The sequence below is a fragment of the Mercenaria mercenaria genome, chromosome 5 (assembly GCF_021730395.1).
Source record: "Mercenaria mercenaria strain notata chromosome 5, MADL_Memer_1, whole genome shotgun sequence".
Taxonomy (NCBI): domain Eukaryota; kingdom Metazoa; phylum Mollusca; class Bivalvia; order Venerida; family Veneridae; genus Mercenaria; species Mercenaria mercenaria.
The window spans coordinates 62,303,487-62,329,338 of record NC_069365.1 but is presented as its reverse complement, the minus strand read 5'-3'; the positions used below and the strand labels follow the sequence as shown (position 1 = coordinate 62,329,338).

Genomic DNA, 25,852 nt, shown 5'->3' with positions numbered 1-25,852 from the left:
ATGGGACATTTACATTCTTCTGACAACAGTTAATTAACATAGGACACTTAAATACTCCGGACAACACTAAGTTAAAATGGGACATTTACATTCTTCAGACAACAGGAAGTTAACATGTGACATTTACATTCTTCAGGTAACAGAAAGTTAACATGGGACATTTACATTCTTCAGACAACAGGAAGTTAACATAGGACACTTTCATATCCCGGACAGCAGGAAGTTAACATGGGACATTTACATTCTCCGGACAACAGAAAGTTAACATGGGACATTTACATTCTTCAGACACCAGGAAGATAACATAGGACACTTACATACTCCGGACGACAGGAAGTAAACATGGGACATTTACATACTCCGGACAACAGAAAGTTAACATGGGACATTTACATTCTTCAAACAACAGGAAGTTATCATAGGACTCTTACATACTCCGGACAACAGGAAGTAAACATGAGACATTTACATTCTTCAGACAACAGGAAGTTAACATAGGACACTTACATACTCCGGATGACAGGAAGTAAACATGGGACATTTACATTCTCCGGACAACAGAAAGTTAACATGGGACATTTACATTCTTCAAACAACAGGAAATTAACATGGGACATTTACATTCTCCGGACGACAGGAAGTAAACATGGGACATTTACATTCTTCAGACAACAGGAAGTTAACATGGGACAATAACATTCTCCGGACAACAGGAAGTAAACATGGGACATTTACATCCTCCGGACAACAGGAAGTAAACATGGGACATTTACATTCTCCGGACAACAGAAAGTTGACATGGGACATTTACATTCTTCAAACAACAGGAAGTTAACATAGGACACTTACATACTCCGGACAACAGGAAGTAAACATGGGACATTTACATTCTTCAGACAAATGGAAGTTAACATAGGACACTTACATACTCCGGACAACAGGAAGTAAACATGGGACATTTACATTCTTCAGACAACATGGCAGTTAACATAGGACACTTACATACTCCGGACAACAGGAAGTTAACATGGGACATTTACATTCTCCGGACAACAGGAAGTAAACATGGGATATTTACATTCTTCAGACAACAGGAAGTTAACATGGGACAATAACATTCTCCGGACAACAGGAAGTAAACATGGGACATTTACATTCTCCGGACAACAGGAAGTAAACATTGGACGTTTACATTCTCCGGACTACAGGAAGTAAACATTGGACATTTAAATTCACCTGAAAACAGGAAGATAACATAGAACATTTCCATTCTTCAGACAACAGGATGTTAACATAGGACACTTACATACACCAGAAAACAGGAAGTTAACATGGTATATTTACATTATCCGGACAACAGGAAGTAAACATGGGACATTCACATTCTCCAGACAACAGAAAGTTAACATGGGACACTAACATTCTCCGGGCAACAGGAAGTAAACATGGACACTTATATTCTCCGGACAACAGGAAGTAAACATGGGACATTTACATTCTCCGGACAATAGGAAGTTGACATGGGACATTTACATTCTCCGGACTACAGGAAGTAAAAATGGGACACTTACATTCTTCGGACAACAGGAAGTAAACATTGGACATTTAAATTCACCTGAAAACAGGAAGATCACATGGGACATTTCCATTCTTCAGACAACAGGATGTTAACATAGGACACTTACATACTCCAGACAACAGGAAGTTAACATGGTACATTTACATTATCCGGACAACAGGATATATGGGACATTCACATTCTCCAGACAACAGAAAGTTAACATGGGACACTAACATTCTCCGGGCAACAGGAAGTAAACATGGACACTTATATTCTCCGGACAACAGGAAGTAAACATGGGACATTTACATTATCCGGACAGTAGGAAGTTAACATGGGACATTTACATTCTCCGGACTACGGGAAGTAAAAATGGGACACTTACATTCTTCGGACAACAGGAAGTTAACATGGGACATTTACATTCTCCGGATTTGAGCTACAATTTACATATGAATATCATATTTTCAAAAATGTGTACGTTTACATAAAAACGTGATATTTCAAAATATATATAAAACTATAACTAAATGTGATGTTACAGCTATTAGCTAACTTGTGTCAAGATGTAAGAAATTCATGAAAAAACGTCCTAACAGGAATTTAACTAGGACATTTACATTCTCCAGACAACAGAAATAAAAAATAGGACATTTACATACACCGGACAACAAGTAGTTAACATGGGACATTTACATTTTCTGGACAACAAGAAGTAAACATGGGACATTTTCATATTCCGGACAACAGGAAGTAAACATGGGACACTTACATTTTCCGGACAACAGTAAATTAACATGGGACACTTACATTCTTCAGACAACAGTAAGTTAGCATGCACTTACATTCTCCGGACAACAGATGGGACACTTATATTCTTCAGACAACAGTATGTTAACATGCGCTTACATTCTCCGGACAACAGGACGTTAACATGGGACACTTACAATCTCAGCATAACAGAAAGTAAACATGCACTTACATTCACCCGACTACAGGAAGTAAACAAGGGACAATAACATTCTTCAGACAACAGTAAGGTAACATGCTGTTACATTTTCCGGACAACAGGAAGTTAACATGGGACACTTACATTCTTCAGACAACAGTAAGTTAAGGGGCACTTACATTCCACGGACAACAGGAAGTTAACATGGGACACTTACATTCTCCGGATAGCAGGATGTAAACACGGGACACTTACATTCTTCAGACAACAGTAAGTTAACATGTACTTACATTCTCATGACAACAGGAAGTTAACAGTGGACACTTACATTATCCGGACAACATGAAGTTAACATGCGACACTTACATTCTCCGCACAAAAGAAAGTAAACATGCACTTACTTTCACCAGACTACAGGAAGTAAACATGAGACACTTATATTTTTCAGACAACGGTAAGTTAACATGCACTTACATTCTCCGGACAACTTAAAGTAAACATGGGACATTAACATTCTTTGGACAACAGTAAGTTAACATGGAACATTTACATTTTCCGGACAACAGGAAGTAAACATGGAACATTAAGATTCTTCGGACAACAGGAAGTTAACATGGGACATTTACATTCTCTGGACTACAGGAAGTAAACATGGGACATTTATATTCTCTGGACAACAGGATGTTAACATGGGACATTTACATTCTCTGGACAACAGGAAGTTAACATGTGATATTTATATTCTCCGGGAAACAGAAAGTTAACATGGGACATTTACATTAAGTTATCATGGGACACTTACATTCACAGGACAACAGGAAGTAAACACGGACAATCTCTGGTGGACAATTGGAAGTTAACATTAGCCACTTACATTCTTCTGACGATAGGAAGTAAATGGGCGACACTTACATTCTCCGGACAACAGTTAGTAAACATGGGACACTTACATTCTCCGGATGACAGGAATTTAACATGGGACACATACATTCTTCGGACAACATTAAGTAAACATGGGACACTTGCTTTCTCCGGACAACAGTAAGTCAACATGGGACACATACATTCTTCGGACAACAGTAAGTAAATATGGGACACTTACATTCACAGGACAACAGGAAGTAAACATGGGACACTCACATTCACCGGATGACAGAAAGTAAACATGCACTTACATTCTACTGACTACAGGAAGTAAACATCTACTTGCCTTCTCCGGAAAATAGAAAGTAAACATTGGACACTTACATTCTTCGGACAACAGGAAGTAAACATGGGACACTTACATTCTCCGGATGACAGGAAGTAAACATGGGACACTTACGTTCTCTGGACAACAAGAAGTTAACACGGACACTTACATTGTTCGGACAACAGGCAGTTAACATGTGAAACTTACATTCTCCGGATGAAAGGAAGTAAACATGGGACACTTACACTCTCTGGACAACAAGAAGTTAACATGGACACTTACATTGTTCTGACAACTGGCAGTTAACATGTGACACATTCTCCGGACAACAGGCAGTTCACATGGGACACTTACATTCTCCGGACAACAGGCAGTTAACATGTGACACTTACATTCTCCGGACAACAGGCAGTTAACATGTGACACTTACATTCTCCGGACAACAGGCAGTTAACATGGGACACTTACATTCTCCGAACAACAGGCAGTTAACATGGTACACTTACATTCTCCGGACAACAGGCAGTTAACAAATGACACTTACATTTTCCGGACAAGAAGAAGTTAACATGGGCACTTACATTTTCCGGACAACAGGCAGTTAACATGGGACACTTACATTCTCCGGATAGCAGGAAGTAAATGCCGTCTGGGGCCAAACCTCTGCGGAGAATTACACGATTCCGCCGATACCTGGAATGACAATGATTACGAACTAAGCGGAGATCAAACTTATTTCGGTTTACAAGTTTTGTATAAAAACAATGATTTCCTCTGCTGTACATACTGTGCGTTTTCTTGCATGCCGGAAAGGGTTTCCCCGTGTTTTTGCCAGAGCTGGAAAAAGCCGTCGTGTAAGATTACCCACGTGCTGTAATTTATGAATGAATATAGAATAGTGCTGCATTCATTTACTTTATGTCTTCTATTAATTGATGTATAAGGCATGCAAGAAAAAAATATATCACTAGTTGAAGGCGCAGATGGAAATAACTGGCTCTCGGAAGCGCTCGGGTAACTGTTTTGTGGAAAACCCGGCAGAGCCTCGTTACCACCTAAACAGTTTCCATCCAGCCAGATATTTCCATCCACACTTTCAACCTGTGAACGATTCCTGCAATATTGTTTATTTGTAGGAAACAACTTGAGTTTTACGATCGTAGTAAATGCCTCTACAGGATGTCCATTTTTGCCGGGTGTCGAGCTGAATGTCGGCTGGCGATAAATATTATATAGAGAGATACAGGCTGGCAAACCCACGTGAATTTTGGATACCGTACACACGCAGAAAATACCAATTCAAGTAACATTTTACCTATATTTTCCTTATTACTTGTTTTCCGAACAGCGAAAAGCGTGTACGTTATCTACACAATTAGTCCACGAAAAGCAGATGGGCGAAATGTATGAGAAAAGTACTGCATGAGAATTGATGGCAGATGCTTTGTGCGGAGAAAAGTACATGTACTCATTTTGTTGTCTTCGACACACTTTATTTTATGAAAATCCATCAAATAATAAGGAAAATATAGGCAAAATGTTACCGGAATCGAAACGTTTCTCCGTGTGGACGGTATCCAAATGTCACGTGGGTTGGCCACCTTGAGATAGAGGTGGGCATATTTTTCTTAGAAAAAAAGCTAACTCATTTTAAAAAGCAGGTCAAACTTTTGGAAAAGTCCCATCAAAGACAGGAAGTAACAATTAACAATATGAATTAGTACTAAGTTCTTGTTATACGTACTGATCATAAAACGCTCTCTGACAGATCTGTTTCTGTATTGACAGTGGGTATTCATTGAACGCTTTACTTATACTTTTCATGCACCGGACGACCTAAAACATATGGCAAAAAAGTATAAATCAGTGTTTACAAAATGCTCTTCTAAGTATAACCCAAGTCTACAAATCGAGCAAAAGTATTATTCCAGAAGTGACTTTCCCCAATCGTCATAGGAAAGAACACATATGCGGGCATACAGATATACATCTCATGGGCTGAGCGCGAAACTATTGTATCTTGTTCTTCGTTTATATGCAGTTATAACAGTTTCCCGCTCAGCCCTCTCTCCGTAAACATACAATGTGTGTTGGGTTAACGTCACACCGACATAGTTATAGGTCATATGGCGACATTCCAGCTTTGATGTTGGAGGAAGACCCCAGGTGCCCCTCCGTGCATTATTTCATCACAAGCGGGCACCTGGGTAGAACCACCGTAATCCTTAAGCCAGCTGGATGGCCTCCTCATATGGATAATCAATGAACAATGACAGAACTTATATCCGTGCAATTAATTAACGGAAACAAGTAAAATCATGCTTTCCCTATTAAGACAACAAATCATGCAGATTGCTTAACCTTCGTATACTTTATACTGCATTTCTATTTAAAACAAAAATGTTATACTTCAACAATTTGGTCCTCTGATCTAGTTCCCGGCCTTTGCTTCATGATACTCCTGATTTCATCTGTCAGGTAATCCTGTCGGTAAATGAGAATAAGATTGTAATCTTACCATCTGTCAAGTATTCCCATCAGCGAATTAGACTAACATCTGTCAGTTTGTTGGAGTATAGTGTTATCATCTGTCCGGTTATCGCATCAGCAAATACGAGTAATATCATAGTGATCATCTGTCTGGTAAGGTTATCAGCAAATTTATGTAATATTATGGTATTTAATACCGTCAGCCAACTGGAATACTATTTTATAATTATCAACTGACAGCTAATCCCGACAGCAAATTACAGTAATATCACAGTGGCGTCTCCTGACAGGTATTTCTATAGTAAACTAGAGCAATATTACACTGGTGTCACATGCCAGGTAATCCTAGTAGCAAAACTGAAGTAATATAACAGTGGTGTCACCTGTCAGGTTATTCTATCAGTCTACTGGAGTAATATTACACTGGTGTCACATATCAGGTAATTAACAGCAAACTGGAATAATATTACACTGGTGTCACATGTCAGGTAATTCTATCAGCAAACTGGAGTAATATTACACTCGTGTCAGATGTCAGTTAATTTTAACAGCAAACTGGAATAATATTACATTGGTGTCACATGTCAGGTAATTCTAACAACAAACTGGAGTAATATTACACTAGTGTCCCATGTCAGGTAGTTCTATCAGCAAATTGGATATTGCAGTGGTGTCATCTATTAGATATCTCTAACAGCAAGCTGGAGTAATATAACACTGGTGTCGCATGCCAGGTAATTCTAACAGCAATCTGGAGTAATAGTACACTGGTGTCACATTTCAGGTAATTCTATCAGCAAACTGGAGTAACATTACAGTAGTGTCACCTGTCAGGTAATTCTGACAGCAAACTGGAGTGACATTACACTGTTATCTCATGTCAGGTAATTCTATCAACAAACTGGATATTACAGTGGTGTCACCTGTCAGATAATTCTATTAGCAAACTGGAGTAATATAACAGTGGTGTCACCTGCCGGGTAATTCTAACAGCAAACTGAAGTAATAGTACACTGGTGTCACATTTCAGGTAATTCTATCAGCAAACTGAAGCAATATAACAGTGGTGTCATCTGTCGGATAATTCTATCAGCAAACTGGAGTAATATAGGGGTGGTGTCACCTGTCGGGTAAATCTATCGGCAAACTTGAGTATTATCGCAGTGGTGTCAGCTGTCGGATAATGCTCTTGTAACAAATTTCGGTGGGCGCTATTATTTATCCGAGCGGTCTAGGTAAAAATACACTAATATCATAAAAAGACAAGAAAAAGTATCAGAATGCAATAACACTAAAATGAAAGTACCTTAAAACGTACTCAGAAAATAATTAAAGAAGATACTTGAAATGCCAATAACTAAAATGTATAAAATAACCAACAGAATGCCACGACCCAGGCTTCTATGACCAATAAAGACACAGAATGCCCTTATCTGTTCTTTGTAGAAATATCAGCCTAAAGTCCCGGTGCAGCTAGTATAATAAGCCACAAAAGACTCTTAAAATGCCAATAGAGTACTGCGACCCGGGCCTCCATTGCCTTTCAATATATCTAGCTAAAGAATGCCTTTCTTTTGCTTTAAAATTGTCTACTTGGCACTGTCGTCCCAAAGTATCAGCTTGACTAGTGCAACAAATAATTAATCAAATAATTAATTATTATCGATGTATCTCCTTCGAACACCAAATGCGAACTGAGAGTCATCTACAGTGAAGCAAAGTCCTTTAACTTGCTTCTTGATCTGCGCATGCGCCAACTTACTTATCCAATGGAAGTTCCTCTAGGAAATGCGTAGGACTACTAAACATAACTATGTAAAATGTCCACTGATTGGATAAAATACTTACATTCATTTCAAAGAACGCCGTCCTGACATTGACTGATTATACGTGTACATATATATATGCAAACAATAAGCGTTTATTAATACCTATTAAAACAAAGCTTTAAACAACGAAAGTGCATCATGAACAGAAGAATTATAAATGATATGAATGCAATCAATGCTTTAATTTACTTCAAATACGTACGGTAAGTGACTGAACAGCATAACAAAAGGGGAAAGAACTATGTAGCACCTATCGAAAGCAGTTTCGTTAAAATGCAGCAATTTTAAGAAACGATTTTATTAGGGGCATTTTGTCACACTACCCACTCCTCCGGGTACATGCGTCTCGCATGCCCTTATAACATTACGTTCGACTAAACAAATTAAAAGGACAAGACAAAATATCAAAGGCTTTTACTTAAAACCTGTCTCACTAAACTTCACCATACAAAAACTTTTTATAGTTATTTAACGATTGCTTTTTACAAAACGAAACATAATGTTTTAATCTGACATGACTATACATATATCATTAGGGTTTTTTTCAACAAAAAGTGCGTAACATTTAGTTATTAACGAAACATCATAAACTGTCAAAATCTCAATTTCTTGGCATCACCAAATCAAAGTTTTAACTTTAACTTCATATAAATATGTAATCCCTATGCCAGAATGGCTTATTTCTTCTCCTTTCACTACTTATATCTTTATTTTGCATTTCTTCATCATTTACCTGTATGCTAGACTCATTATTGATTATTTCTGCATCAATTGTATCTTCTTGTATTTCCTCAGATTCAATTTCATTCTCACCTCGTAAATTCTGTGTCCTTGCTTTCTGCATTCTGTCACAATGTATGACCTGCGTAACGCCTGCTCTGCCACAATTAACTTTGTAAAGAACATCAGAAATTTTTTCACTCACCTTGAATGGATCTCTCCAGAATGAGGTAAATTTTAAAGAGCAGCCTACCTTTTTTACAAGGGAAAAAAACATAAACTAAATCTTCTATCTCAAACTTCTCATATGAAACTCTAGTGTCTCTATACGATTTTTGTCTACTCATTGACCTACCAGTATTTTCCCTAACTACTTTGTGGCTATTTTCAATTGTCTCTTGTAATTCCTACACCCACTGATTTACAGGAATGGATTTCATAGTCAGGGACATTTCAAACATTAGGTCAAGTGGAGTTGTCGTTTCACGACCTAACATTAACATATTAGAGGAATAGTTGGTAGTCTCATGAACAGATGCCCAATAGGCCATCATGACATACGGGAGATGTTCATCCCAATTGGTGTGATTTTCGTCCAACAAACATGCTAAGCACCCTTGGAAGTGTTTTGTTAAATCTCTCGACCATTCCGTTGCTTTGAGGATGATACGCCGTAGTTCTGGTCTTTTGTTCAAAACTAAGCACATTTCTTTGAAAAGACCGCTCTCAAATTATTTTCCTTGGTAGAAATGAATTTTGCTGGGCACACCAAACCTGGCAATGACTTCTTCGACTAATAGTTTTGCAATTGCCGAAGCCTCCATGTTTGGCATTGGGAAACTCTCTGTCCATTTCCTATAATAGCATGAAATAACTACTATATACTTATTGCCTCTCTCAGTTACTGGTAATTCCCCATCCCTGGCAAAAATACTTGTCACGTATTCGTTCGAATGTCTTCATAATACCTAGGTGTGCTGCGGTATTAAGATCATGTGAAAACCTCAGAATTGTTCTGCGTAATTTCAACGGAATTACGACTTGACTGTACTGTGTGTTTGTTTCGTAATCTTTCCATTCACGGCTCAACAAGTTATTTTCTACTCTGAAGAAAGGGTACTGACCATAGAGGGTTTTAAGGAAGTAACTTTCGCTTGAAATGTCTGCAGCAGTTGGTTTTTGGCCATCATAACCCATTCTTTCATAACACTTATGTCCCTATTCGAGTCCTGGGATTCAACAAGCTATTCGATGTCAGGAGGGGTATGTGACTCTACAGTGACTGATCGAATATGGCCTTCTTCTAGTTCTGTTCGGCCACACTGCCCACAATGTATTCTACTAAGTCCGTCGGCATTACCATATCTTGTACCTGGACGAAGTTTTATGTCGAACTGGAATGAGGATAGGATTTCCAGCCACCGGGCAATTTGGCCTTCTGGATTTTTTTAATTCATCAGCCACCTTAGACTACCATGATCTGTTCTGGTCAAGAACTTTTTACCATGTAAATAGTGTTTAAAGAACTTTACAAAATGGACCAAAGCAAGAAGTTTTTTTTTTTCTTGTAACGCAGTATCTTCGTTCTTGTTTGGTGAGAGTTCTGCTTGCATATGCTACAACACGTTCGATTCCATCAATGTTTTGAGAAAGGACATCAGCTATGGCTTGATCACTAGCATCAGTATATAAAATAAATGGCTTAGTGAAGTCTGGATGATTGAGCACTTGAGCATCAATCAACTTTTGTTTTAAAGATAGGAATGCTTGTTTACACCTCTTTGACCATAAAAACTTTTGACCTTTTTCGGAAAGCTTGTGAAGAGGTTTTGCAAGTTCAGAAAATTTCTCAATGAACCGACGATAATAGGAACAGAAACTTAGAAATGACCGCACCTCTTTAAGAGTAGTGGGTTGAGGCCAATTTTTTACGGCTTCAATCTTTTTGGGGTCCGTCTTGATTCCTTCTTTCGAGATAATATAACCTAGATACTCAACTTCACTAGCAAAGATTTGGCATTTTCTTGGTTTTAATTTTAAACCAGGTTTTCCCAGTCGTGTGAAGACCTTATCCAAATTTTGAACCATGTCTGAAAATGTTTTTCCTGTCACTATTATGTCGTCTAAATGATGGATATCAAAGCCGTTTTCTCTCTATCTTTAGGATCTCCCTCTAGCTGCCAGTACCGCTATTCAAGTCTAAACACGAAAACCAGGTGGCCTCGGACAACTGATCTAATGAATCGTCTATGCGAAGTATCGGATACGCGTATTTTAGAGTGACATCATTTAGTTTTCCATAGTCTATGCAAAGCCTCTTGGCGCCGTCTTTCTTTTCTACCATAACAATTCCACTTATCCCAAGGACTCGAAGAAGATGGTTGAATGACATCTTGTTCTAGCATGTTTTTGAATTTGTTTACTTGCTTTCTCCTGCATGTGAACTGGCATTCTTCGTAAAGGCTTTTTGATGAGATGGGAATTTACTATATCAATATTATGTCTTATAATGCCCGTCCTACCAAGGTCAGTATCAGTCATGGAAAATGTATTAGAATGTTTTTTCAAAAGATCAGCTACTTGACGGCATTGTGTCTTTGTAAGCCCTACAGTAGCTCTTTGAAACACATCTGACAAATGTTCTGGTACTTGATTTGCGTGTGTATGACGTTGTGTCTTTGCAGTAACCGTTGATAGTTGAGACACGAGGCTTAAATTGACAATGTGTGTACATGGGTAGTATTTGTCAGTTTTCTGACTTGTATTGAGTAACCTAACAGGAACGGTATCTCCGGCATGCACAAGTGCTTTAGCTACTAAGCCCATATTGCATTAATTATAGTCATGTAATGGTTTTATAATACCAAGGTCATTTTTTGTTGAAGGTGGTACAGAAAGCATCCCAGTCACTATCATTTGTGAATTTGGGGGTATGTGACACATTTCTGAAAGCAACCTAGGTGACCAGCCTGTACCATTTCACAAGGCGTACCTTTTACAGTAATGGCGTTTGTGTGAAAGTCCAATTGGCAGTTATTAGGTTTCATGAAGTCCAGACCTATAATGCCATCAATATCTATCGCGGCAATGAGGACCTCTGTAACTACATGGATTCCATTGATATCAAAAAGAACTGATGTTTTGCCTAGAACGTTCAAAGGATCACCAGAAGCTGCAGAGATTTGTGTATTGGATTTTCCCAAAGAAGCTGTATTTCTGTCTTTTAGCAGACCCCATGTTTTTTTTGAGAAAGTACGGTCAGTGTAGCACCGGTATCGACCAGGCACTCAAGTGTAATATTATTAATGCTGCTACATTTAAGAAAGAGCCCTGCTCCAAATGATGCGACATTTTGAATATGGCCTTTTTGTTTTTGTGAGCTAAATGTTTTAGATTTCGCCTTTTGTGGACACGTATTAGCTAGGAGTTGTTCAGACCCACATGTATAGCATTTCCTGTTGTTTTGTTGGTCTTTTCTTGTACCCATGTCTGTACGAGTTGAGGGAGGTTTAGGTGACCTATCTTTCCATTCATAGAATGCCTTACTCAGGTCATTTACAGTCTTTTGAAGTTTTTCAAAATCTGGGTTATTTTCAGTGTATTGAGGTGTAGGTGATTTTGCCTGGAATATTATGAATGTGTGTTCTCTGAAATGTTTCTCATAAAGCCCTTACTATCCATTTGCTTTCTTTCGGCGCTATTAAAGGCATCTAGTTCAACTGCATGGCGCACAACGTCATTCAAATCAATAGGTCGTGTTTGATTGACACGTAGTCTCATATCTGAAGAAATCAATGCATCTTTAAACTGTTCTTTAGACATAGTCTCTCTTACGTCGGCGGGGGCTGTAGGATAGGCTAAATTAGTTAGCCTTCGAATGTCTTGTCCTAAAGCTGCTAATGTCTCGGAAGACCTTTGTCGAAGTTCTCTTAATTGCACTCTATATAGTTCAGTCTGGTTTGGAGGAGCGAAACACTCCTACAATGCATTTACCAATTGGTCATTGTCATTAGATTTCTCTAAATTACCAAACACACCCTGTGCTTGCCCCTTAAAGATACTGCCAGATACATTCCTTTTTCTGTGTAGAACCAATCATATATTGACGCACAAACCTCAAAATGTGCTTTGTAATCCAACCGTAGTACCGTCGTATGTTGCTGACTTCAAATCACTTGCCCCTCATCGATGTGGGTTCGAGCCTCACTCGGGGCGTTGAAATCTTCATGTGAGGAAGCCATCCAGCTGGCTTACGGAAGGTCGGTGGTTCTACCCAGGTGCCCGCTCGTGATGAAATAACGCACGGAGGGGCACCTGGGGTCTTCCTTCACCATTAAAGCTGGAAGGTCGTCATATGACCTATCATGTGTCGGTTCGACGTTAAATCCAACCAAAATAAAATAAATAAAACAATTTGCTGGTTTAACTTTTGTTCCTTGGTTTTTATACTGCTTTCCCGTATTACTGACGGAAAGGCATTCTGCGGAAGGAAGTGTTGTCTGTTTTTTGTGATATATCATAAAATGCTCGTCCGTATGCAGACTAGAGTCGATAAACCTTAGCTTTTTGCTATCAAGTTGATCAGGTATAGGGAATTCGTCAACTGGCAGTGTCGGTGCTTCCGCACACCTAGTTCTGGATCCCATAGCTTTTAATCCCATTGTTGGTGTCTGGGTACTTTGTGTGATGGATGGCCTAGTATTTGGTTTACGCATATCATTTTTTGGCAGTCTTTTCTGGAAACATAGTCCAGTCATGTATGTCGTGTCCTGTTTCGTCTGGGGTAATATTGGGCCATCAGGCAAGACTTTGTCTAATTTATGGAAAAATTCTGCAGTGTTCAAAGGCGAATTATGGGTCTTTTGAGGACCAAATGCCAACAGCTGCCTATCTAAAGCCTGTACTTCTAATTGAAGGCTTTCGTTATCCATCTCTAAATACTTTAACTTTTGCATTAACTCTTCCATGTCTACAACACCCGAATGACCACTCATTTTGTTTTGTTTGTATATCAATGATTAATTCGGAGGGTGCGAGCTGGCACTGGTAATTGTGCCTTTGTGAGGACTTGCCTTATAAAATTATTCACAAAATATCCCATCGCTGCCATCACTTTTGTAACAAATTTCGGTGGGTGCTATTATTTATCCGAGCGGTCTAGATAAGAAATACACTGATATCATAAAAAGACAAGAAAAAGTATCAGAATGCAATAACATTAAAATGAAAGTACCTAAAATGCTTTATAGATCTATATAATTTTCCTTATAACTACTTATCAAATTGATTTTTGTAGCGAAATGCCTATAAATTCTCAATAACTATTATATACATTTTCCTCAAGCTATCTGCTTAGTGATTTAAAAGAAATGATTCGAAAAAGATCAGCTTATATAGGTCTGTAAAAGAATCAGAAAATAATTAAAGAAGATACTTGAAATGCCAATAACTAAAATGTATAAAATAACCAACAGAATGCCACGACCCAGGCTTCTATGACCAATAAAGACACAGAATGCCCTTATCTGTTCTTTGTAGAAATATCAGCCTAAAGTCCTGGTGCAGCTAGTAAAATAAGCCACAAAAGACTCTTAAAATGCCACTAGAGTACTGCGACCCGGGCCTCCATTGCCTTTCAATATATCTAGCTAAAGAATGCCTTTCTTTTGCTTTAAAATTGTCTACTTGGCACTGTCGTCCTAAAGTCCCAGCTTGACTAGTGCAACAAATAATTAATCAAATAATTAATTATTATCGATGTGTTTCTTTTGACTCCAACTGCGAACTGAGAGTCAACTAAAGTGAAGCAAAGTCCTTTGACTTGCTTCTTGATCTGCGCATGCGCCAACTTACTTATCCAATGGAAGTTCCTCCAGGAAATGCGTAGGGCTACTGAACATAACTCTGTAAATTGTCCACTGATTGGATAAAATACTTACATTCATTTCAAAGAACGCCGTCCTGACATTGACTGATTATACGTGTACATATTATATGCAAACAATAAGCGTTTATTGATACCTATTAAAACAAAGCTTTTAACAACGAAAGTGCATCATAAACAGAAGAATTATAAATGATATGAATGCAATCAATGCTTTAATTTACTTCAAATACGTACGGTAAGAGATTGAATAGCATAATAAAGGGGAATGAACTATGTAGCAGCTATCGAAAGCATTTTTGTTAAAATGCAGCAGTTTTAAGGAACGATTTTATTAGACATCATGGGCATTTTGTCACACTCTGAGCAAACTGGAGTAACATCGCAGTGGTGTCACCTGTCGGGAAATGCTGTCAGCAAACTGGAGTAATACCGTAGTGGTGTCACCTGTCCGGTAATGCTGTCAAGAAACTGGAATAATACCACAGTGGTGTCACCTGCCGGGTAATGCTGTCAGCAAACTGGAGTAATATCGCAGTGGTGTCACCTTCCGGGTAATTCTATCAACGAACTGTAGTAATATCGCAGTGGTGTCACCTGTCTGGCAATTTTGTCAGCGGACTGGAGTAATACCGCAGTGGTGTCACCTCTCGGGTAATTCTATCAACGAACTGGAGTAATACTGCAGTGGTGTCACCTGTCGGGAATTCTGTCAACGAACTGGAGTAATACCACAGTGGTGTTACCTGTCGGGAGTTCTATCAACGAACTGGAGTAATACCGCGGTGGTGTCACCTCTCGGACAATTCTATCAACGAACTGGAGTAATATCGCAGTGGTGTCACTTGTCGGGAATTCTATCAACGAAGTGGTGTAATACCACAGTGGTGTCACCTGTCGGGTTATTCTTGCAACAAACTGGAGTAATACCACAGTGGTGTCACCTGTCGGGTAATTATATCAACGAACTGGAGTAATACCACAGTGGTGTCACCTGTCGGGTAATAATATCAACGAACAAGAGTAATACCATAGTGGTGTCACCTGTCGGGAGTTCTATCAACGAACTGGAGTAATACTGCAGTGGTGTCACCTGTCGGGAGTTCTGTCAACGAACTGGAGTAATATCACAGTGGTGTCACCTGTCATGTAATCCCGTCAGCAAATCGGGGAGATATTATGCTATTACATTATATCAGGTAATCCCGTCAACAAGTCTAATAATATTAGAATGTTATCGTCTGTTAGGTTTATTGACGTAATGTTCTGCAAAGTACTCCCATTATCTAGCAACTCAGTCAAATTTTAATTTCATCGTCTGTCAGGTAATCCAGTCAGCTTTATTGGAGTAATACTACAATCAATGATATCATAATGTGATCGCGCAGTATTAAGGCGTTTTGAAACGTAAACAAACAAAACAATAACATAGAATTAAGTCAATGCACTACGTTTCCGATGCAAATGGTGATTCCTCGTTGGCCGATAAAGGTATTCGTGTTATACTTTTTCGATTCCCAGACTCGTAAAACGATTATTTTTAAAACTGTATTTAATTTCTCCTTTTTTCAATACGATTCAACGAAGACAACAGGAGTTAGTCAATCTAGTTCTAACTTCTTCACTAACTTATATAAATTATGTTACTATTAACACGTAATTATGTATAACTAACTACACTTCGCCTTTAATATGATCTAATGTTTTCTGAAGCTTTCCTGTGATATTTTTAAAGCTCAACGGGTTAGTTTTATGAATTTTATAACAATCTTACACTTCACTTTAAATTGCATTGCCCGGTCAAAACAAAACAAAGAATTGGAAACCAGAAAAAAAACTTACACAAGGTATGTAAATTAAATGCAAACTATGATAAAAAAATATTGGACGGATGCAAGGTTCGGACCGTCAAAACTATTACTACAAAATGATTACATGTCAATCCACTCACCCTACTGCACCAACTATTGATCTTACTTCTTATATCTTTTGGTTTAAACTAGAGTGCTACTGACTGTTTATACTAAAATTAACTAGAGCTATCACTAAAGGTGATGAATGTACCCCCCGCATGCACTGACACAGTAAATTGCAATTTGACGCACACAAGATTGCATAATTATGTGGACTGTATGTATATAGACTGTATGTATACAGTATAGTAACAAAAAACAAAGTCCCATAACTATGCAGAATATTTATCTAAAAGAACGTAACATGCACCATGCACAACTAGGGTTGGTACTGATCACTTGTGTGAAGTTTCATTAAATTGTGTGCAAGGGTTCGGAAGATTAGGCGCGCACAAGATTGCATGTGCAGACTGTATTTACATAGTATGTTAACAAAAAACAAAGTCCCATAACTCTGCAATGTTTGTTGTTGAAAGAACCTAACATGCCCCATGCACATCTAATTTTGTTAATGATCACTTGTGTGAAGTTTCATTAAATTGTGTCAAGGGGATGAGGAGAGATAGTGCGCACAAGATTGTGTCTATGTATATAGTAAAGTAACAAAAACAAAGTCCCGTAACTCTGCAAAAAAAATTTCTGAAAGAACCTAACATGCCCCATGCACAACTACTATTGTTACTGATGACTTATGTGAAGTTTCATTAAATCATTAAATTATGTCAAGGGGATGAGGAGAGATGGTACGCACAAGATTGTGTCTACGGACAGACAGACGGACGGACAGACGGACGGAAGTTCTAACGAAACGGTATTTATGTGACACCCCCATTGTTCTCTCTATTGTTCTAACAGTCACATAAAAAGAAAAAGGTCACATAAACAGAACGGAATGAATGACATCAAAGAGAAAGTACCGTTATGCAGTCACTTTACCATCATTTCGCGTGCACGACAGTCAGACAGACAGACAACCTGAAACCAGTATACTCACCCCCCCCCCCCCTTACAACTTTGTTGTCGGGGGTACAAAAACGCCATAATACTGTGCGGTTCTTATAATCCCGTAATTTATTTGGAGTTATATAATATAATGTGATCATCTATGAAATACTCCCGTTATTTGTTTAGCGTATTATTAAAATGTTATCTAATGTTAAGTGGAGGGGATTTCAGAAAAAAATGATTTAAATGATTTACCTCTGCTTTCTTGTGTCTCATGTATTCGGTCACGTCGAAACTTAGCTGTTCTAGCTCTCTGTTCTCGTTCGGTACAAATGTTACAAATGCTCTCCCCTTTTTCTTATCCGAGGTAAGCGCAGCCGCCGCAGCGAGGTTGTCTACGAGGGCAAACCACGCCTCTTGAGAAACCGAATCTTCCAGCAAACTAAAATGGCATGCAAAGTTTTATATTAATCCTAGAACAAATCGGAAATACCTATTAACTTTAATCAGACATCAACACTCTTTAAAATTTCATCCAAATATATCTGATTACGCCAATTATTTTTGAAAAGATGGCGTTTTAGAAGCCTATAAAGATAGAATGGTACCACATGCATTGTTAAAAGGTAAGACTTGCGGGGTCAGTAAAGATGGAAATGTGTCATCTGACGTGTCTGAAAAAATGTAATTTCTGTAGTACGAGAAAGATGAAAGATAGAAGTGAAGGAAAGACAGGCGGGGAACCAGTAAAGGTAGAAATGTGTCACTTGTTGTGTCTGAAGGAAAGACCATTTGGGTACCATTAAAGGTGGAAAGGTGTCACTTGTCGCAGGCTGTCAAGCGTCCCTAAAATTCCTACTTTTTAGCTCACATGTCACAAAGTGACAAGGTGAGCTTTTGTGATTGCGCAGCGTCCGTCGTCCGTCCGTGCGTCCGTCCGTAAACTTTTGCTTGTGACCACTCTAGAGGTCACATTTTTCATGGGATCTTTATGAAAATTGGTCAGAATGTTCAGCTTGATGATATCTAGGCCAAATTTGAAACTGGGTCACGTGCAATCCAAAACTAGGTCAGTAGGTCTAAAAATAGAAAAACATTGTGACCTCTCTAGAGGCCATACTTTTAAATGGATCTTCATGAATGTAAGTCAGAATGTTTATCTTGATAATATCTAGGTCAAGTTCGAAACTGGGTCATGTGCCGTCCAAAACTAGGTCAGTAGGTCAAATAATACAAAAACCTTGTGACCTCTCTAGAGGCCACATTTTTCATGGGATCTGTATGAAAGTTGGTCTGAATGTTCATCCTGATTTTATCTAAGTCAAGTTTGAAACTGGATCAACTGCAATTAAAAACTAGGTCAGTAGGTCTAAAAATAGAAAAACCCTGTGACCTCTCTAGAGGCCATACCTATAAATGGATATTCATGAAAATTGGTCAGAATGTTCATCTTGATGATATCTAGGTCAAGTTTGAAACTGGGTCACATGCCTTTAAAACTAGGTCAGTAGGTTAAATAATAAGAAAACCTTGTGACCTCTCTAGAGGCCACATTTTTCATGGGATCTGTATGAAAATTGGTCTGAATGTTCATCTTGATGATGTCTAGGTCAACTTGAAACTGGGTCAACTGCGGTCAAAAACTAGGTCAAAAGGTCTAAAAATAGAAAAACATTTTTACCTCTCTAGAGACTATATTTTTCAATGGATCTTCATGAAAATTGGACTGAATGTTTATCTTGATGATATCTAGGTAAAGTTCGAACCTTGGCCAAGTGCGGTCAAAAACTAGGTCAGTAGGTATAAAAATAGATCATTAGGTCAAATAATAGAAAAACATTGTGACCTCTCTAGAGGTCATATTTTTCAATGGATCTTCATGAAAATTGGTCAGAATTTTTATCTTGATGATATCTAGGTCAAGTTCAAAACTTGGTCACATGAGCTCAAAAACTAGGTCACTATGTCAAATAATAGAAAAAACGACGTCATACTCAGTTCAAAACTGGGTCATGTGGGGACAGGTGAGCGATTCAGGACCATCATGGTCCTCTTGTTTATTTTATTTTTTCAATTTGGCTAAAATTCCTAGAAAAAAAAGAAAAATTCAAATGTTCTACTCCACCCCTAAATTCCTTCTTTTTTTAACGTAAAATTGGAGTTGTGCTAAATATGTTTGAATGTATTTTTATGGGTCTTCTTATTCAGCGCAAGCAGTTTTACCCAGTTTATAGACAACTGACCAGTGGTTCCAACGGTTTAGTGGTTATTAGCTGTGGCTGGATGGCTGAGGTGTGAATTCTGAAGGTCTACAGCCCAAAAATATCTAAGAAATTGTGAAATACTCATGTAAGCGCGGTATACCATTTAGCCAGGCTAAAAGATATAGACGTATCATTTCTGATAATACAAAGTTTGATAACATTCCACCTGAATCACGACAACATTTTATTGAGACGAACTATCTCGCTTTTATTGTTGATATTGCGTTCAGCTAAAGCCAGAATGGAAAAAAAAAACAAACAAAAAAAACAAACGAAAGTGATGTGATACCGTTCACTGTGTGTTACAACACATTACTGCCGAACACAGGCGGTATATTTGCATAAGTAGGCATACACTGTCGAACACCAGATGTGTCAAAAATTTGCATTCGTACAAACCAATTGTTGTGTTCAAACGTCCGCAGAACATAAAAGACATATTAGTGAAATCTAAATTTTCGGAACACAACGATAAAAATTTCAATTGTATTAAATGTAACAGGCGTAGATGCTCACATTGATATAATATTGTAGAAGATTCATTTATTACCAGTTCTGTTACCGGTGAGAAATTTGACTTTCGGTGTGATACTGACTGTACATATAAAAATGTTATATAACTCACTACATGCAAAAAGTGTCAGAAACAACATGTTGGTCAGATAAATCAAAAATATCGAAATATATGAATAGCCATCGCTTTGATATTAGAATCTTCTCAGATCCAAGTTCGTCTTCTTACGTTGAAGCGCATTTCAATGGTCCATCACATTCAGTTGACGATTTTTCGTTACCATTTGACATTGTTAATGACGAATTTGGTCATTTGTGTAAAGAAGCTTTTTTTATACATAAATTACAAACCGTATATCCAAAGGGACTCAGTGCAAAATTTTTATATGAAATTTAGTTCTCTAATCATTCCTTTTATTAGTATCGTTTGTTCCTATTCCTCTTTTTTTCCTAATTTTCTTAGGACTTTTTGTATCATTTTGATCCGATGCTTCTTTACTACGTTATTGCTGATTTATGTTTTGATATTTAAATTCTTTCTTACTCAAATATACTTATGCATATATGACGTTGCGTCCATTCCTTTTTTCACTGGATCCGCCCATGTATTAACGGGAGTAAAATTGTGTGCAAACAATGCAATTCACGTGCTGTTAAAGGCACTGACCTCCAGATTTGGCTAAAAATAATCTTTCTTTCAAACTGAAGTTTGGTCATATTATGAACATTAGAATATGAGTTTTTAGATATGTATTTCTCCGCAGATTGACATCTGGTATCTGCGTCTTGTTTCTTCCATAATAACCTCCTCTTTTTGTAGCATAAAAGATGCAATCTAAACCATAGAATGTTTTGCTGCTACCAACGCCAAATGCACTTCCCCCAATAATGTTCGTACTCGCTTCTTCCCTTGAATGCCCTTTTAGAACTCAGCGTCGTTTCAGTTTTTGTAGATAACCGTGAATGTTTAAGAATCGCAGAATCATATTAAAGTTTTTTGGTAGGTATCAGTCGGTTTGTTTTTATCTAATTTCTCGAAGAATTTATATAAAAAGCTTGAAAGCTTGTCACTACTTTCGTACTCATCCGTACTCGAAATGTGTCCGTACTCAAGATAACTCGAATGTAAAGTTATTATTATTGAAAATTGGCTCCTGTTTACCAAATTTTTAATTAAATATGGAAAGGTGTCACTTGTCGTGTCTGAGGAAAAGACCGTTAGGGTACCATTTAAGGTGGAAAGGTATAATTAAAGGTGGAAAGGTATCTCTTGTCGTGTAAGGAGGGAAGACGATAGAGATACAATAAAAGGTGGAAACGTCTCACTTGTCATGTCAGAAGAAAATACCGTTAGGGTACAATTAAAGGTCGAAAGGTGTCATGAAAGGTCGAAATGCGTCTCTTGTCGTGTCAGGAGGAAAAACGAGTTAGTTACCATTAAAGGTGAAAAGGTTTTACTTGTCGTGTCTGAAGGAAAGACCGTTAGGGTATGATTCAGGGTGGAAAGATGTCACTTATTCCGACTGGGTGAAGACGAGTGAGGTACCAGTAAAGGCGGAAAAGCGTCACTAGTCGTGTCTGAAGGAAATACGGTTAGAGTACCATTAAAGGTGGAAAGGTGTCACTTGTCGCGTCAGGAGGAAAGACGAGTGAAAGACGAGTGAGGCACCAGTAAAGGCGGAAAGTTATCCTAAAATTAGGACAACTTTCCGCCTTACTGGTGCTCTTAATTTTTGAAGGTGCTGGAAAGCCTGCTTGTCATCTCTTAAGAAAAAACCGTAAGTGTACCGTAAACGATGGAAATGTGTCATTAAAGGTGGAAAGGTGTCACTTGTCGTGTCAGAAGGAAAGACGAGTGAGGTACCTGTAAAGGCGGAAAGATGTCACTTGTTGTTACTAAATGAAAGACCGTTAGGGTACCATTTAAGTTCGAAATGTGTCACTTGCCGTGTCTGGAGGAAAGACCGTTAGGGTACCATTAAAGGTGGAAAGGTGTCACTTGTGGTGTCTGAAGAAAAGACCGTTAGGGTACCATTAAAGGTAGAAATGTGTCATTAAAGGTGGAATGGTGTCACTTGCGTGTCTGTAGGAAAGACCTTTAGACTACAGTAAAACCTCTCAAGAGCGGCCCTCTCTTAAGCAAAAACCTCTCTTTAACAACATCATCAAAATTTCCTAAAGCTGAAATGTACCAGAAAATTTACCTATCCAGAACAACAACCTCTACATAACAGTAAATATAAAGGGTGTTGTTCTACACAGGTTGCACTGTACCATTAAAGGTGGAAGGGTGTCACTTGTCGTGTGTGAAGGAAAGACCGTTAGGGTACCATTAAAGGTAGATAGTGTCATTTGTCTTTTCTGGAGGAAATACCGTTAGAGTACCATTAAGGGTCGAAAGGTGTCACCTGTCGTGTCTGACGGAAATACCGTTAGGGTACCATTAAATTCGAAAGGTGTCACTTGCTGTGTCAGGAGGAAAGACCGTTTGGGTAAAATTAAAGGTGGAAAGATGTCATTTGTCGTGTCAGGAAGAAAGACCGTTAGGTTAGCATTAAAGGTGAAAAGGTGTTATTTAAGGTTGAAATGTGTCACTTGTTGTGTCAGGAGGAAAAACGAGCGAGGTACCATTTAAGGTGGAAAGACGTCACTTGTCGTGTCTGAAGAAAAGATCGTTAGGGTACCATTAAAGATGGAAAATAGCCACTTGTCGTGTAAGGTGTAAAGACGAGTGAGATACAATTTAAGGTGGGAAGGTATCACTTGTCGTGACTGAAGGAAAGACCGTTAGGGTACCATTAGAGGTGGAAATATGTCGCTTGTCGTGTCTGAGGGCACCATTAAACGTCGAAACGTGTCACTTGTCGTTTCAGGAGGAAAGACAAGTGAGGTACCATTAAAGGTGAAAAGGTGTCACTTTTCGTGACTGAAGGAAAAACCGTTAGGGTACCATTAAAGGTCGAAACGTGTCATTTAAGTTCAGAAGGTGTCCCTTGTCGCGTCTGGAACGTGTCTCTGGTCGTGTCAGGAGGAAAGACAAGTGAGTGACCATTAAAGGTCGAAAGGTGTCACCTGTTGGGACTGAAGGAAAGACCGTTAGGGCACCATTAGAGGTGGAAATGTGTCGCTTGTCGTGTCTGAAGAAAAGACCGTTAGCTTACCATTGAAAGTCGAAACGTGTGACTTATCGTGTCAGGAGGAAAGACAAGTGAGGTTCCATTAAAGGTGGAAAGGTGTTTTTAAAGGTCGAAATGTGTCATTTGTCGTGTCTGGAGGAAAGACCTTTAGGGTACCATTAAAGGTCGATACGTGTCTCTTGTTGTGTCAGGAGGGAAGACAAGATAGGTACCATTAAAGATGGAAAGGTGTCACTTGTCGTGTCTGAGGAAAAACCGTTAGGATACCATTACAGGTGGAAAGGTGTCACCTGTCAAGTTTGAAGGAAAGACCGTTAGGCAACCATTAAAGATGGAAAAGTGTCATTAAAGGTCGAAAGGTGTCAATTGTCGTGTCTGAAGGAAGGACGAGTGAGATACCATTAAATGTGTCACTTGTTGTGTGTGAAGAAAAGACCGTTAGGGTACCATTAAAGGTGGAAAGGTGTCACTTGTCGTGTCTGAAGAAAAAACCGTTATGGTACCATTAAAGGTGGAAAGATATAACTAAAGGTGGAAAGGTGTCACTTGTCTTGTCAGGAGGAAAGACGAGTAAGGTACCAGTAAAGGCGGAAAGGTGTCACCAGTCGTTCTGAAAGGAAGACCGTAAGAGTACCATTAAAGGTGGAAACGTGTCACTTGTCGTGCCAGAAGGAAAGACCGTTAGAGTACCATTAAAGGTGGAAAGTAGTCACTTGTCGTGTTTGAAGAAAAGACCTTTAGAGTACCATTAAAGGCGGAAAAGTATCACTTGTCGTGTCTGGAGGAGAGACCGTTATGGTACCATTAAAGGTGGAAAGATGTCACTAAAGGTGGAAAGGTGTCACTTGTCTTGTCAGGAGGAAAGACGAGTAAGGTACCAGTAAAGGCGGAAAGGTGTGTCACTAGTCGTTCTGAAAGGAAGACCGTTAGAGTACCATTAAAGGTGGAAACGTGTCACTTGTCGTACCAGAAGGAAAGACCGTTAGAGTACCATTAAAGGTGGAAAGTAGTCACTTGTCGTGTTTGAAGAAAAGACCTTTAGAGTACCATTAAAGGCGGATAGGTATCACTTGTCGTGTCTGGAGGAGAGACCGTTAAGGTACCAGTTAAAAGGTATCAGACTATTACTTGTCTAGTCTGGAGGGTAGACCTTTAAGTTGCTGTTAAAGGTGAAAAGGTGTTATTTGTCGTAGCTGGAGGAAAGACCGTTAGAGTACCATTAAAGGTGGAAGGGTGTCACTTGTCTTGTGTGAAGGACAGATCGTTACGGTACCATTAAAGGTAGAAATGTGTCACTTCTCTTGTCTGAAGGAAAGGCCCTTAGAGTACCAGTAAAGTTGGAAAGGTGTCACTTGTTGTGTCTGATGGAAAGACCATTACGGTACCATTAAAGGTCGAAAGGTGTCATTTGACTTGTCTGGAGGAAAGACTGTTAGAGTGCCATTAAAAATCGAAAGGCGTCACCTGTCATGTCTGATGAATGACCGTAAGGGTACCAGTAAAGGTGGAAGAGTGTCACTTGTCGTGTCTGAAGGAAGGACCGTTAAATTACAATTAAAGGTCGAAAGGTGTCACTTGTCGTGTCTGGAGGAAAGACCGTTAAGGTACCAATAAATCTGGAAGGGTGTCACTTGTCGTATCTTGAGGAAACATCGTTAGCTACGGTACCATTAAAGGTCGAAAAGTGTCACTTATCGTGTCTGGAGGAAAGACCATTAGGTTACCATTAAAGGTGCAGGGGTGTCACTTGTCGTGTCTGGAGGAAAGACCCTGAAGGTTCCAGTAATGTTGGAAATGTGTCACTTGTCGTGCCTGAAGGAAAGACCGTAAGGGCACAATTAAAGGTAGAAAGATGTCACTTGTCGTGTCTGAAAGAGAGAGTGGCGGAAAGCAGTAAAGGGTGAAAGGTGTCATTAGTCGTGTCTGAAGTAAAGAGCGGTGTAGTCTTTCATGTCTGAAAGAATGACTGATGGCTTACTGATAAAATGTAGAAAGTTGCTGGTTGTCTTATCTCAAGTAAAGAGCGGCGGGGTACCAGTAAAGGTGGAAAGGTGACAATTGTTGTTAATGCAGTAAAGAGCGGCGGGACACGAATAAAGATCAAAATGTGTAGTCTTCAATGTCTGACGGAATGACCGATGGGGTACCAATAAATGTAGAAAGGTGTCGATTCTCATTTGTGAAGTAAAGAGCGACGGGGTACCAGTAAAGGTGGAAAGGTGTCACTTGTTGTGTTTGAAGTAAAGAGCGGCAGGACACGAGTAAAGACTAAAACGTGTGGTCTTCATTGTCTGAAGGCATGACCGATGGGGTACCAACAAATGTGGAAGGTGTCGCTTGCCATATCTGAAGTAAAGAGCGGCGGGGTACCAGTGTCGTCATTATTGTCTGAAGTAAAGGCCTGTTTTGTACCATTAAAGGTGCCGCTTGTTGTATCTGAAATAAAGAGCGGCGG

At 38.9% G+C, this 25,852-nt stretch overlaps 1 protein-coding gene across 3 annotated transcripts in view; it reads right to left on the bottom strand.

Annotated features, from left to right (window-relative positions):
• Positions 1-25,852, bottom strand: part of LOC123557400 (uncharacterized) — a 124,123-nt gene that overhangs the window by 82,967 nt on the left and 15,304 nt on the right. For all 3 annotated transcript variants that reach the window (XM_045348846.2, XM_045348847.2, XM_045348848.2), the window contains 4 exons: positions 17,739-17,925; positions 6,112-6,186; positions 5,447-5,538; positions 4,322-4,395 (listed from right to left, as the gene is read on the bottom strand). In XM_045348846.2, the coding sequence (XP_045204781.2) occupies positions 4,322-4,395; positions 5,447-5,538; positions 6,112-6,186; positions 17,739-17,925 (428 nt within the window). The remainder of the gene's footprint in view (positions 1-4,321; positions 4,396-5,446; positions 5,539-6,111; positions 6,187-17,738; positions 17,926-25,852) is intronic.